This window comes from Tachysurus vachellii, chromosome 16, assembly GCF_030014155.1.
Source record: "Tachysurus vachellii isolate PV-2020 chromosome 16, HZAU_Pvac_v1, whole genome shotgun sequence".
Classification (NCBI taxonomy): Eukaryota; Metazoa; Chordata; class Actinopteri; order Siluriformes; family Bagridae; genus Tachysurus; species Tachysurus vachellii.
In genome coordinates, this window is record NC_083475.1 from 10,164,016 (window position 1) to 10,180,682 (window position 16,667).

The 16,667-nt window shown below is 37.9% G+C and overlaps 1 protein-coding gene across 1 annotated transcript in view; it reads left to right on the plus strand.

Moving 5' to 3' along the window:
• The first annotated feature begins 8,613 nt into the window (after positions 1-8,613).
• Positions 8,614-16,667, plus strand: part of celf2 (cugbp, Elav-like family member 2) — a 142,916-nt gene continuing 134,862 nt past the window's right edge. Inside the window, exon 1 of the mRNA XM_060889999.1 lies at positions 8,614-8,831. Coding sequence (XP_060745982.1) covers positions 8,779-8,831 — 53 coding nt within the window. The 5' untranslated portion in view covers positions 8,614-8,778. The remainder of the gene's footprint in view (positions 8,832-16,667) is intronic.

A 16,667-nucleotide genomic window follows, 5' to 3' on the forward strand; every position in this document is an offset into this window, starting at 1 on the left:
CAAAGCTTAAAAATGCAAGTAAAATGATAAACACTTTTTTCCACCCTTTGGTCACCTGCCAGTACACTCCACCCAACTCACTTCTATCATATGACGGATATTAACTAATTTAGTTTGCGTGATAGCACATGTTTCCTCTGAGACATGTGAAGTTAAAGACTGCTCATGCAGCATCACAGGGCAGTGTAACACCCTCAAACGAAAGCTCTATCTACCCTCTTCCACATACAGGAATTACAGATGCCCATGATTAGCTAGTATCTCATGTGTCTCATATATCTCTTGATGATGTTTTTAATGTTTTTCTGTAGCACCACTACTGTATTATGCATATTATAGATGGTGATGATTCAGGAGTATCCAAGCAAAGTGTAAAGTTAGGTACTGTATATCTTTTGCCTGGAACAAAAGATTTCAGCGACCTACAACATACAGTAGGGACGTTACTGCTGAAGCATTATCGCTTTCTGAAGCACTTTGTACATGAGATGGCAGTTTATTAGATACCTTGTAGCTTCACCATTCAGTCATTTTATGTGTTTGTTCTACCACATGACTACACTTTGTAAGTCTGTACTTCTTGGCTGTTTATAAGCCTCTACCCCATACATTGGTTGAATAGATCCACCATTGGACGTCTGTGGTTCAGGTGGCTCTCAAGATAGCAGTGACATACAGCGTTAGTGGCCTGGAAGTGCATTGCACTGGAAAACAAGCAACTCAGTGGGTGCGAGCATACACACACACACACACACACACACCTGCTGCCCACTCTTCAAATAATGAGCAGCATTAAAGTTACAAGCTTGGGTTAGTGTCTTAGCTTAAGTCTGTCATGTTGTATCAACACACTTCTTCTTGATGTTTTATGAAGAGTCCTAATCCAGTGCAGAACATTCTAGAAAAATGTAGCTCTGGTGGCCGTTCTCAGGTAATAAACATACACTTATGCAGTGCAATGTTGTTGCTATTTCAGATGTCACCACCATGTGTTTTTGATTTCTCAGCCTATCTAGTCCTAAGGCTGAAGTTAATTTTGGTGATTTCATGTGATTTATTGAACCTTAAACATCCACCATGTGATAAGCAGATTTATCATTGGACCTCTTAATGAGATACAGCTTTCCTTCTAACAGTGTAGCTTTATATTTAGGACATCATTTAACCAGATACATTAGGCTGAATCAGAACAGAAAATGAATCGTATTCTATTTTGTTAAAATGAAGATTCTACACATTCTCGGCTAGACGTTTGCGTGCTAAATGAAATATAACAGGTTGACTTCTACCATCTGTTTTTTTTTTTTTAAAAAAGAAATATTTTGGATAATATATGTGAAAGGCGCCACAGCTGTTCAGCATACATGTATCTAGGGGAAGGCATCACTCACTCGTAGTCACAAAAGTCACTTTTGTGTTTGTGTGTCTGCTAGAGAGAGAGAGCACAGTAACTATTCTGAAATGACAGAAGATGTGTTTTATGGGTTGAAATGAGTCACTCACCAAAACAGGAAGTGAAAGAAAGCTTTACTTCCTGCCTAGACAGTTGGACGCTTTGTTGAAGGACTACAGTGTAACTCTTTTATTCAGAGTCGTCCTGTTTTTTCACTTCCTCATCCATTTCGCAACCTTCCACAATACACTGGTTTATATCTGATTCTTTCATCCTCTGTTTGCCCGACATTATTTCTAAAATCTGAATCTGTAACACCTTACTGTGCTGATAATTGGAAACAAATGCTGTCAGATTTTGTGTCCTGTTTCTTCTTTAGTACAAAGTTTTGTTTACACAATCACACAACAGGAATGCTTCTCTGCAAAGGTCAGGCAAAATGGCTGACGAGACTAATGGGATTGAAGCTAGCAAGTCATACTAACTAGCCCATTAGGTCGTCCGCTTAAAATAGGAATTGGGACGATTTATGCATCTTATTTTATTTTCAAACCTTATTCATATTCATATAATTCATATGATCAGGTCTACCATTATGCGAATCTTGCAGAAATTATTATATATTAGTCCCTTGCTGTAGGACTTATCTGTTCATCTTTCCATTTTGAGATTTTTTTTTTAACACAAATGTTATGACAAATTCTTCACTAGGTAAAATGGACCTCATTATGAGAAACGTGGTTTGAGAAAAAAACAGTATTTTTCGTTTAAAAAAATGTATGTATACAAATAAGGTATAATCAAATGTCACACAATGTTGGTTTCTGTTTAGCACATAAGTGAAGATTAAGAATTTTTTTTCACTGACAGGTGAAAAATAAACACTATAAAATATGTTCATCTTTATTTTTTTTTCATGATAAATGGAAATGTTGTTTAAAAACATAACAGATTCATAAAATCATATTGTAGGCATTGGAAATCAAATTCAAAAAGCATCAGGATGCATAAGGAATTGGTTCGTAATCACATCAAGGCATCTGAAATGTAATTTAATCCAGTCATGAGCTGCTTAGAGATTCCCATTCCTACTAATAAACTGTTGACTTATACAGTGTCCTAGATCATTCAGATCATTGTGCTATTATTGTCAAATTTAATTCAGTGTCCATTAATTACTCGCCTTTTGTATGTTGAACTTGTATGTTGAAAAGGTTACTATTTCTATCCTTTCTCACTCACCTTGAATGAAGACTTGGCAATGCAAATGCAACCTTGAGTAAGATGTTGCACTATTCCTTCCTTCTTGCCTTCTAAGCCAGTCATGTCTCAGGTTCTTGCCAGTGGGTTAGTTGTGTAAATCCACATATGAATAATGGATTCTAATTCTTTTTTTTTTTTAAATTCCCTTGTATTTTTTTGCAGTATAGTAACATTGGTATTCAGAATTGGTGACACAAGTGGGCCCCTTAAGTTACAGATAAAGTTATCTGTATTCAGACCTGATACGCTGGTGATTTTTAGAGCTGTCCTACTCATTTTCTTGGCCTACTCATGTGTTAAAGCAGTTATTTTTTTAAATGTGTGTAAACCAGTGCTTTAAAAGAAACCTTTAAGAATTCTTTTAGAAATCAGATGACATAAAATGTAAAACTATAAAGCATATCACACACTACATTGCCAAAGGTTTGTGGACACCTCGCCATCACTATCACCATCACACCATTCTGAAATCCAGATTTAGTCCATACTATTATCCATAGTATTATAACGACCTCCAACCTTTTGGGAAGGTTCTCCACTAGATGTTGGAGCGTGACAATGGGGATTTGTTTTCACTTGGCAACAAGAGCATTAATGAGATCAGGCACTGATGTTTGGTGAGGAGGTCTAGGAGCAAGGCATCATTCTAGCTGATCCCAAAGGTTCTATAAGGTTGAGGTCAGGGATCTGTGGAGACCATTCCAGATCTTTCACTCTGTCCTTGTCAAACCGTGTCTTCATGAAACTCGCCTTATACACAGGGGCACTGTCACGCTGGAACAGGTTAAGGGTTTCCTTCAGTGAAGGGAGATGTTTAATGCTCCAACAAATTAAGACATATTATATAATGGTGAGCTTCAAACTCTCTGGCAAATGTTGGAACCATTTCAAACCAATGCAATCAAAAAGCAAGGCACTATTTAACCCTTGTATGTTGTTCGGGTCTGTGGGACCCATATTCATAAACATCAATAGTTTTGAAAAACTTTGCTTCCTTGTAAATTTGTTGAATTTTTTTTCCACTCAACTTGATTCAATTTTATTTATTTATTTTTTTACATTTTATTAAAAAACAAAAAAAAACTCGTAGCACTTTAATTAAAAATGTGATGTAATAAAGGTAAAGGGCAAATAATAACCATATATGCTGTTTATATTGTTTGTAATCGGGATGAAGTAAACATCTGTAGAGTATTTTAACATAAAATTTTTGATTGTGTTGAATTAAAAACCTAAAAATGCAGCAGGTCCAGCAGACCCACGAACACTGGCTGAGTAACAAAAATACGAACAACATACAAGGGTTAAAATATCATACCTTAAAATTTGTTTGTGTCTACATGCAAAGGAAATTTGAAATCACAATTTTGTGTTTAAAAGCACCTTAGTGCCTAACTCCAACATTTAGTGGGTTTTTTAGGACCTCTGGAAGCGGGGTGGCAATCAAGTGGCCCATAAAATATATTCATACGTATTTTAAATGACACACTGTATATTATTTCATCTTACATGACCTGATAAATTCTTAGGTCTGATGATCTGTCAGCAATTCCAGCTGTAATGAGACAAATGAATGAATGCAATGCATGCTACAAATGACAGCTTTGAATGATTAATGTGCTTGTTCTAATGTGTTACCGTTTCTTTATTAATGTTATAGCTATATCTTATTTATAGCTTGTTCTATAGCTCATTTGGTTTATATGTTAACATATGACATGGGGAAGCTGAATCTAGGGTAGGAATTGCAAGGTGACCAAAACAGGGATAAAATAGGAAATACATATACTGTAGTTTTTTTTAATTAATAAAATTTAAATAAATAAATATATATATATATATATATATATATATATATGTGTGTATATATATATATATATATATATATATATATATATATATATATATATATATATATATATTTTTTTTTTTTTTTTTTTTTTTTTTTTTTTTTTAATTTGTATTAATTAATAAAAACCTGTAATTATTGACAAATCCCAGAGGCATAAGAAGAATAAAGAATCTTGGGACAAGCTGTTATTGAAACTTATGATCTTCCACCTTGTGTCAGATTTTATTATTTTTATTTTGAATTCTCTCATTTAAAACTGTACTTACATTACGATCAGCTAAAGTTCAAGCTTGGATACCTTTAGTGAATGTAAGCTCAGTAGCGAAAGACTGGAGTGATGTACATTTTAGAGTTTCACAATGTACTTTCTTACTGTATCAACAGTATGTTCTTGTTGGGTTTATCCTCCCGATAAAACGTTGGTACACACTATTATATATATATATATATATATATATATATATATATATATATATATATATATATATATATATATACTTGTATATTTATACCTGCTCCTGATAAAAGAACAGAGACGTCTATGAAAGCGAGGAAATCAGGTGAATTGTTTTGGTCTTGCATAATTTACACGTTTGTGTGTATGCAAGAGAGAGAGAGAGAGAGAGAGAGAGAGAGAGTGCTCGAAGGTTGTCTTATCAGTTAACCTTTATTTCCAATGCACTCATACACACACTCATAATTACGTTTTTAAAATCCTCGGTGCTTGTTCTGGCGGTTAGCACGGAACAGTGATTCTCATCAAGTCTGCTTTTTAAAGACAATATACACGTGGGCAGATGGCTTGCGGCTTATTTGAGGAAATCAAATGGCTTACAAAAGCAAGGAAAGATTGCATTTATGAAATAATCCCCCCATATTTATTTCGTCTACACACCCGAGTACACATTGTTTTTTTCTGTTCCTCTTTTTTTTTTCCATTTGAATTCTTTTTTCAAGCCGAATGAACGCAGAGAGGAAGCGGGGGGGAGAGACGTACTGTGGGAGGTTTGTGTTAGACATAATTTATTTAGATTAGGAGCACAGATCACACTGAATATCATTTGTAGCTAGATCCTCAGGCTAGTGTAAGACTATGTGTCGCTGTAGAAGATGGGAAAGAGCTGGAGAACGCATTAATCTTTTCATCTCTATCTTTCCTTCACATTCCTCTCTCTCACACTCTCTTTCTCTCTCACACACACTCTCTGAAAGCCTTGGAGAAAAGCCTTGCTGTATTTCTGTGTGTGTGTCTATGCTTTGATTGTCCACTAATGAGATTAAAGGCTGTAAAAAGTGCACAATGCTTTGTGAATGAAAGTAAACAGGCTATGAGGAGGAAAAGCCAAAGCACCCACACACACACACACACAACAGCTTGCGTTATTGCATAGACTACGCTCCTTCCCAGCTGACTTTAGAAGCTCACTTGTGTGTGTATCTCCTATGACCACCATGTTGCGATCGTCTTTAGTATCAAGCTGCACACAGATTGGTGACCAAAAAATGGAAGTAAAAAAATCCTCCAATGGCAGAATTGCAAGTTTGTGACGTGACATCATTGGTGGATGATAGAAAAATCCCCACAAATAACCAACGGGAACTCAGCCAAACGTTTCACAGGATGCCGATCAGTCTTCATACGATACATATTAACGTCAATCTGACACATAATAGCATCCATTAGTTTTTAATTCTTTATTGTTTTTCTTTCCTCTCTGTGTCTATGCTGTTGCAATCTGTACGTCTTGGCTGTATTTCACTATTTCGCCATCTTTCCTTCTCTCGCACAAACTCAGAAAAACAAATTTACACAGACACACGTGCAACGTGCAAAAACAAAAGCAAACATTTTTTTATCGATCCAAAATGTCTGAATAAACTTGTGCTTGGACTTTCTGACACTTCTTCTTAAAGTAGAGTGGCATTCATTTACAGGATGTGGTCACGTGTCACAGGAAGTGGGGTTTGTTAGATATGAACGGTTGCACCATGTGATGAGGAACTAGGTCTTGGTGTTTACTTCAACTGAACATTTGTGGTACCAGGTTACACATGGGAGTTCATGTGTTTTGAGATATCTGTGACAGTGTATATATCAAATAACATTGTTGCTCTTTAGAGTTATGGTACAGAACTAGCGTCTACCTGATGAAATAAATGAAATGAATTGTATATTGAGGTCTACGGTGCATGAATAACACTTTTGGAATAAGGTGTCAGTTTGGAAGTGTACATAATGAAAATATGCATACCTGAAAACCATCTTAAACTAATTACATGTCATATGAACAGGTATTAGCTAAGTAATTAATCTAGATTTGACTAGAATTCTCGACCAAGAACAAGTCTGTTGAGGATTTTGTAATGATTTTAGATTTGCTGATTTAAAAATAAGGTTTTCCTTCATTTGTCAGCCTCTTGGTTCCAATGCAAAACCTGGACCCTCTTTGAATGTTGCAGAACAATCCTTGGATGTTCATTTGAGGTAAAAATTAGCAGCATTCTGGTGGTTCAACGGGTAGCTTTACAAACCCAAAAATGTAGGAAATGGAGTTAGATGTGATCCAACTCCCATTATAAGGATTATCCTAATCCTAATCCCTAACCCATACATCTAACATGTTAATCCAGACTGAAACCCACCAATATGCCTAGATTTTTGGTAAGAGAAACTAAATCAAGCCCAATTTCATCCCATCCCTAACTGATAAGTATTTGGGTAGCGTCATCGCCTCACAACTGCAAGGTCCCTGTTTTTGATCCTGAGCTCAGGTTAATGTCAGTACTGAGTTTCCTACATTCTCATAATGTCTGTCTGGGTTTCCTCTGGGTTCTCTGGTTTCTTTCACTGTACAAAATATATGCATGTTAGTGAACTGGCTACAGCAAATTGCAACACCGTAAGTGTGAATGCGTGTTTGAGATGGATTGGCGTCTCCTCCTGCGTGTATCCCTGCCTCACATCCAGCATTTCTGTAACTCAGGATAAAAAGCTAGCTGAAGATGAATAAATGATGGCTGAAGTTTGAATGTAAGTATCAGTCGTATCATTTCTATTCCTGTATTCAGTGCTAGAAACCAGCCAGCGCTGTATATGTGAAACACTATTTCGACGGTTATCTCGAGCGTATGTGGTCAAACGTACATTTACTGTACTGCGATGGTGAGTTTCTCCTCCTCCACCCTTCTTGCTTATTCACCGAACAGACAATTTGCAATGGAAATTACCGATCACCTGTCAGTCTCTGGCTAACACAAAGTGATGTGCACTAAAAGTGAACATTGCACATACTTTATCTGTCAAAGCATTCAGGAAACGGTGAAACATTCCCTTGGATTTTGGTAAATGTCTCCTTCTCCTCTCGGTAACACCTGATCCATCTTAGCTATTTTAGGACAGTGTGTGTGTGTGTGTGTGTGTGTGTGCGGTGCATTTTGCCCTTTAGGTTACTTATTACAGTTTTAAAGCAAATTGTTCACACTTGACTGATTTAAGAAAATATATAGAATTCATCTCAAAATAAAGCACAAGGGATCAATCAGATCTAAAATGAGATTTCTGTGTAAAATGTTGTATTTGAATATGTAGGGCAGAGAGAGAGAGAGAGAGAGAGAGAGAGAGAGAGAGAGAGAGATAGATAGATAGAGAGAGACACACAGAGAGGGAGAGAGAGAGAGGGAGAGAAAGAGAGGGAGAGAGAGAGAGAGAGAGAGAGAGAGACAGAGAGAGAGAGGGAGAGAGACAGAGAGAGAGGGAGAGACACAGAGAGAGAGAGAGAGAGAGAGAGAGAGAGAGAGAGAGACAGAGAGAGAGAGAGAGGGAGTGAGGGAGCACGAGAGAGACACAGAGAAAGAGAGAGAGAGAGAGAGAGAGAGAGATAGAGAGAGACACACAGAGAGGGAGAGAAAGAGAGGGAGAGAGAGAGAGAGAGAGAGAGACAGAGAGAGAGGGAGAGAGACAGAGAGAGAGGGAGAGACACAGAGAGAGAGAGAGAGAGAGAGAGAGAGAGAGAGAGAGAGAGAGAGAGAGACACACACACGGGGGGGGGGGGGGAGAGAGAGAGAGAGAGAGAGAGAGAGAGAGAGAGAGAGGGAGGGCTCTGGCTGTGTCTCAGCTCTTATCGGGTTGTACTGAAGCTCGTTCACTCTCTCCGTCGCCCGCACGCGGAGTACCGGACCGGATCACCCTCTCGCCTCTACATTTCTCCCTCCCTTCCTCTCTCGCTCTCTCTTCAGCTCTCTCTATCCGCTAGTGTTTTTTCACTCAGCCATGGTTTCTATAATCTCGGACCTGGACCCTCTGAAGAGCTGGAACGTGTTAAGGTAAGCTGCGATAAATATATCTGTATTTCTTTTTTATTTTGCTTTTTGCAGCTCCATTGTTTCGCTCTCCAGCCTTTGGCTCGCCCAGATGTGGGCTTTTCTTCTTCTTTTTCTTCTTCTTCCTCATGCGCGAGCAGAAGAGAGGGAGATGATTTGAAGCGAGTCTATTAGAAGAAACCAACAACAACATCAACAACCAGCAATACAAACGTGCATCCGACTTTTTCCTCGACTTTTGCTTTGCTGGATCTCTACAGCGCATCCTCTTGGAAGGCATCCGACTTTTCTGTACTTTCGGTAACGCGCGCTATCATGTCACTGTGCTGGAGATCCGGGGCTTAGTTTAACCCGTTATGTGCCACAATCTTCCTCTTCCTTCCGGCCTGGGGGAACTTTTAATGTCACCCGGTTGCACTTGGGCAGCTGTCTTGGCATCGACGTGGTGTTGCAGCAGCATCGCGCAGAGGACGCGCTGAGGAAGAGGAGGAGCGCTCGAGCGATCCAGATGTTCTGTTCCCAATAACCGGGCTTTAACCAGTTCAATAGCTTTAGCTATACATACTGTACATACACTGTAAACAACATATATATCAAAAACACAGACTATAATAAAATGGTTAGTTAATAAAGTAGGCTGATAGGCTACACCACAAAGGACAGAATAGAACTCCTAAGTACAGGAGAGGATTTCTGCATCATAGGAGAGATGTAGGACATGAAATAAAATGATCTCTGATACATCATTTTCTAAGAATAAGCCAAGTAACTTTACTTCATAGCTGCTAAAAATGGAATTAGCATCATTGTGAATCATTTCAGAATGAAGCAAAAATCCCCAGTGTTCAGCTTACACCTACAGTGTCCATTTAACACCAGCCATTTTGAATTAACAGCTATAAAACTGTGTAGAAAATTAACACCTTGAGTGTTAACACATGTCAAGTTGAATTAACACCTAGATTGTTGAACTAGATCACCCAGGGATGGCTTGCGTTCAGCTAGACTTATAAGTACAATAAAAGTTTATTTAGAACTATAATAATAATCCAGACACAATAATATATTGTGTATCTCTAATATATTGTGTGTGTGTGTGTGTGTGTGTGTGTGTGTGTGTGTGTGTGTGTGTGTGTGTGTGTGTGAAATTGCGGGTTGACGGGAACTCGTTCCGTAAACTGGGACGCTGCAGTATTCCTGGATGAATTATGAAAATAGATCAAGGGTAGAAAGATGACATGCTGCGCTATCTATGAAGTTTTTCTCTCTTTTTTCCCCATTTTTTAGGTTAAATTATTTGTCCTGACAACCAGGTCAGAGTGTTGCCTGCAACACACATGATACATACACACGCAAACAAGATAACAGGATTTATAACTATTTACATTCAGATTTTTTGTGTATGTGTGTTTTACTAAAACAGAAGATACACAAAAAATTGAATGTAAATAAAAAAAACTCTTCAATCTCCAAATTTCTTTCCTATGCACACATATGTTTATATAAAGTTTTACTTTATAAATGTGAACATTGCTTGAAATCCCAATTCCTTCTGGGTTTTCTCTGTTGTTTACTTGCAAACACACACACACACACACACACACACACACACACACACACACACACACACACAAACACACATACACACACTACTGCCTGAAAGAAAGATCGAGGCATAAACAGAGGTAGGGATAGAGGGAGCAATGGAGAGCTATTTGTCTAGCTCTGCTTTATTAGAGTGTGGAGGCTTTAGATTAGTTTTGGCTGAACCGCTAGTGGAGCTTCAGCTCTTAATAAAGACCAGCTTAAGCTCGTCTGCCTCTCTCATTCCTCTCTCTCCATCCTCTGTCCTCCATCTCTCGCTCTTTTCTCCCCTCCTCCCTTTTCTAACAGCGCTCAGTGGCAGCCTTAACAGCTAATGAAGCCACCAGAAGACCCAGACCACTTTCAGCTAATGAGCCCAAACCCCTCTGCGCGTGTGTATTATTGTGTGTGCGCGCTTCCTGCATCTGATTAACCGTCTCATTATCTCACCTTTCTTTCACTCTCTTTTCTCCTTCTGTCATCCTTTTATTTCAGACTAAATGAGCTTTGGAAATAAACAGTTTTATACATTAATTTGTAAAGCAAAAGGAGATAAAAAGGCAATGAATCCACCGCAAATCATTTGGGGATTTTTATCGCAGGGTTTGTTGTGTCATTGTAGGCAAGTGGAAAGTAATTACATCTCTCAAACATTGCTGATATTCTAAAAATAATCGTTATAAGATTTCAGCTTATAGCACGTTAGTTCTGAAGTACGACTGAACGTAATGAGGACCCGTTCGCAATAGCGACCTGCACTGTGTCGGAAATTTCCAGAGCTTGTGTACCTCTCGGCAAAAAGCTTCCCTTGCAGAATGGTTCTCTTAACTGCTATCGGTGTAAACTTGATATTTGTGAAATTAGCGTTTGTGTTAAGTGACTGTGTTCAGTTTACATCTATAGTTGCTGCTGTTATAATGAATAATTGTGGTAGAAAATGCTATATGTTACGTGTGTGTGTATCAACACAACATTTATAGGGACAAAAAGTCCTCAAGTATATAGTGGACGCTATTGAGCTACACATTTATTTAGACATACAAGCAATGATTCAGTATATGTGTGTTTGCGTGTGCTTATGAGACTGTGACTGGTGAGGAATGAGTGTGTGTCTTCGTCTATTTTCCGGGACCTCATGCTGATTCTAACCTTGTTATGGCTAAAGATAACTAGAAATTCATGTCTACATAAGGGAAGTATATTGAAGCACATAGGGGTTTTTTTGGCCAAAAATAAATTTTTCTTTTCTTTGTGCATGTGTGTCTGTGTGTCTGTGTGTGTGTGTGTGTGTGTGTGTGTGGTGAGATCTGTGTGTCTGTGAGAGAATGCAATTTCATTTTTGCCAAGATTTCTCTCCAGTACAATAAAACAGCTGCATGTAAATTTGAGGACCAGCCCTTATCATGCTCATGAGAACAATCAGTCCCCACTGCTACAGCAATACAAAGAGGTGTGCATCATTTTACACATCCAACTGATACGTCTTCATCTGAGTCTGACAGTAATATGAAGAGATGGGGAATGAGGGCAAGTAAATGTTTCCCTCGGTCTTCTCAGAAGGAGAATAACACAAAGTTCATGGCCTCCTACACACAAACATATTCGGAAAATGATTCACTGTTTCCTGAGCACATATAGATACGGCTCATCTAACACACATGCGTGCACACAACCCAGCAACACACACACACACACACACACACACAGAGGTTCAGTGAGTCTGTAATGAGAGGCACCGTGCTTATTAAAACCACTTGATTACATTGAAAATTACTTTAAATAACAATGACAAGTTGTTGCCTTTATTGAATTAGCAGTGAGCCATGCGGGAAGCTAATTTCATTAGCAGCCTAGCTCAATGCTGACTGCTTCACTTATCTATACTATATACGCCTCTGTCTGTATTTCTGTCTCTCTCTCTTTCTGACAGTTCATATTTGTGATCGGACGGCAGGTATCTGTAATTTTTGCTCGTAAGGTAGATTTAAAATGTAAAATTGAACCAGTTCTGTGCGACCGTGACAGCGAGCTCTAAAATCGGGGTCTTGACTCTCAATGCACTTTGAGTCAATTCGATTTTGAAGCATTTACACTTACAGACAACCTTTGTATTAAATAAAGTGCTACTACTTCCTCTTATTCACTGTGATCAACGAGCGTGACCTCGTGCATGCACCTGATGTGAGGCTTACAGAAGTTTACAGAAAGGAAGAAAAAAGTGGAGAAAAAAAATCTCTAAGATGTGAATGAAACTTAAAATGCTGAATTATTAGTATGTAACAAATAACAAGTTCTTAATTAATAAATAAATTATGAATCATTGTATAAAGTGATTAGGGTAAGTGAGTCATGAATGCACATGCTGTCTCGCTACAAACATGACGCATAAGTAAAAGACGCAAAGACGCATTACAGATAGAACACGTTTATCAAGCCCAGTTTTCACCCACAGGTGGATTATGAGTTGCTGTCTGCAGAAAAACAGAATCTTTGCCATGACTGCTTATTAAGCCGGCTGTTAATAATGCTGGTTTCTGTGTGACTTTGTATTGAGAAGTGCTAAGGACATGAATGATGACAGGCTCTCATGGATAGGTTGAAATCAATGCTGAACTACATTACCCATCAGCCCCATCCTGCCCCACTGATCATTCACACCTGGTTCATGTTTCTCCCAATTAGCACCACTATTAAAGTTTCTGTACGTGGACCTTAATCAACCCTCTAGTTCATTAGTCAGGGACTAATCAGCTATTCAACCATTTCTCAGTTATAAAATCGTTTTTTTTGCTGTAACGGTCGCTCTCTAAAAAAATCCCACAATGCACCACAAACCAAAGGGAGCGTCGACGCTCGCTGTCTTCTCTCATTGGAAATGACGTCATATGTTCTGAAGCTTCTCTGCTTGAAAAAAATGGCAGACAAACTCTCAGTCAACTTTGTCGACGAATGAAAGTAGCTTGTTATTGTTGCTGTAGCTTTGACCTGGATTATTTTTTATTTGATTTGATGTTGTGTTAAGGTTTCTTTTTTTAGTCTAATTACTCAAGTGTTTATTAAATAAATAAAAAAAGAACAATGTGTAATAGAGCAATCAAAGTACTGTACTTTTCATAATGTACTTGAAACCACATTAAAAAAAATAATGTCAGAAAGATATCCGTCCTGCCTGTTGTGGATAAAGGCCAGGGGTGAGGTTTTAAAAGCGAGATCTAGTCTTGTCACCGGAAATTAAGTCATCAGTGTCCCAGTGTGTAGTGAGCCAGGGTCCTTACCAGAACCCCTGCTTGTGTACACAATATACAGGTTCACGAATGTGTGAGCTGATTGAAACTCGCTCTGTGTGATTTTTAGTCAATATTTTGTTGTTGTCATGTTATTGTGGGTTCTTTACTCTCACTCATAATCCCTATGTTCTTTGCTTCATGTCGTGTTGACTGCACATGCATCCAGCATTTCCTCATTCGCCTACCTGATACGGGCCAGAAAAAAAAAAAGCCTTTTACTTAAAACTAATATTTTTAAAATGTAGTTACAATTTCCATCAGATATATTGTCTTGAATTGGGAGATCATTAGAAAAAAAATAAAAAAAGAATGCCTGAATCTACAAGGTGATTAATCTAGCCATTAAAATTACTGCTAACTCCTCACATGATCTTAAATTCTTGAATCTGATTGGTCAGAAGGTGCTGATGAATTTGTAACAGCAGGAATATGACATAGTTTTGTCTGTGAAGCTAATTTTATTGTATTAGTATATTACTGTGTCCTTTTCTAAGAGTTTTTAATGATACTTTTTTTTTAGTAACAGATTTTCTCGTAGGACTTTGAAAGTGATCTCTCTTAAAAACCTGTTTAATATTGAGGTTGAAACTGTAGACACAAGAATAGGTATAGGCTAGTATTTATTGGTTTGTTATTAAGCCAGATCAAAGAATTATTTGTTCAAGAACATATATAGATATAATTAAGAGGCAAGAACAGAGCAAGATACTCTATGAGCATTAACCATAACAGCACTTGTAACTATAATGACAGCCAACTGATTCGCAGGTCGGACTGAAAGCTAATTAACCATGTGGCAGTCTGGGTGAAGTTCCCATGGTGAAATTCTGTAATTTTCTGCTAAATATACAGAGCTCTGAAAACCTCTGGCATTTCTAAACCGAATTACTTTTGCTTTTTCTCTATTGCATATGTTTTTTTTTCTCTTTTGCATGTGGTTAACCCCTAAAGTGAGAAACTGCATGAAAAGATTTCAGTGAAAGATTTTTAGTTTGTGGATATTCAATACAATTTATGCATTTAAAGATGTTCAATTTCACTTAATCCACTATTTCTAAGCTATCTGTGACATGAAATGTGTGACATGTATAAATTATAAATCCAGCCTTTAAAGCCATCTCTATCTTTATACTGACCTTTATTCATAGCCTACAGACTGACTGGCTGTTCTGAGTCTCGCTGTTCCAGCAGTCATTCCAAGTTAAATGTCATTTGTAGATCATTACAAATCATTTTTTTTTTTCAAGTCAGTATTTACATCATAAACTTGTTTAAGAGCCTCTAATAACTTTAATATAATCTCTATATTAACTCAGTCAGAATTATCTATAGCAAGCAAATGTTTAAACGTAATATATTTATGGAGAAACAACACATTAGTGACACTTTATCAAAGAATAAATTCTTTGAAATATGTAATTACTTTGATCCTCATTATAATATCCATCAGTCTCTGTAGTCTTATCACCTGAGGTAATTTAACCAGGAGCCTAATCGCGCCACTTCTATTCGTCTGATCTCTATTCGCACTCACATCAATGCTGAAGCGGTCTCGATTAATTCTATGATTTCTGTTGTGTTGACTAAATTTACAGTATTTTTATGAAGTCATTCTGACATTTGTACAGTGTGTGTGTGTTTGTGTGTGTTGACGCTATTCTGTTTTGTTCTGACGGAGCAGGTGCACCACAGACCTTTTGATATCTGTAGATGTGATTAGACTTGTGTCCATTTTATTACGCCACGTAACTCTACAACAACCGGATCAAAGCCTGAGTGAGCTTTAGACGTCTTTGGGCAGACTGACTGCTTTTACCACCTCATATCAAAACTCTCTCTCTTCCTGCTTCATTTCTGGCTCGGGTCTCTTTTTGTCCTGCTTCCTTCTCCTCAGACTGTGTCTTGTGCAGGAAAAAAAAATGTTTTTTTTTTAAATGGCTGGACTCCGACAACAGCCAAGCGAAACCGAGTGGGAAGTGGTCATGAAGGGTGCATAATCTCGCCCACGCACCTGCGTTTACACACATACACACAAAGAGTAAGAAAGAACGGCAGGATTGTGATAATGCTGAAGAGGTGCTGGAGTGGCAGTCTGCCGTTCTAAGCATCCTACGACCTTTCCTTTGACCCCGGAGTTGTTGGTTTTAATGAGTGTTGTTAGCGACGACAGCTCCGAGTGTATGTTTTAGCCTCGCCATGGAGCAGGACACAGCTGTAATTATCTGGCTGAGTGGCTTTGCATCCATTTGTGTGTGTATGTATGTGTGTGTGGGTGGTGCATAGTGTAAGTTCCTTTCTGATCCTCTGGATAATCAACAGGCTTTCCGATGTTTCAGCTATGTATGTATGAGTGAAACGGTTTAGTGTAACCTAGTCAAAAATATCATGGTCATAATCAGCTATTTAAGAATGCATGCACAAGCTGGTGAAACCTGAAGGAAAATATAATTATAAATTATTTTTTACAAAAGTGTTTTTTTAGTATTCTTGTATGGAAAAACACAAAAGGAAATATCAAATGCCTTCATTGTTTCCCTTGATTTCATTAGAAAATATACTGTAATGTTGACTATAATGCAATGTGAGAAATCAACTGTTTTTAGTCAGTATTTAACAAAAAAACAACAAAAACAAGTAACAACAAAAGATTTCATGATACAACAGAATCGCACAATATCTAGATTAAATCATATTTCTCAACTCTAATACAGATACAACATCTGGGTCCATTTAGTCATAAGCTTAATCCGATAATTTGGGAATTTTCCGACGTTTGCTGTTACTGTAGACATTTGTACCACAGTTCTACTATTCTATTTTATATTATTAATATAAAATTCAGGGGGGCACGGTGGCTTAGTGGTTAGCACGTTCGCCTCACACCTCCAGGGTCGGGGTTCGATTCCCGCCTCCACCTTGTGTGTGTGGAGTTTGCATGTTCTCCCCGTGCCTCGGGGGTTTCCTCCGG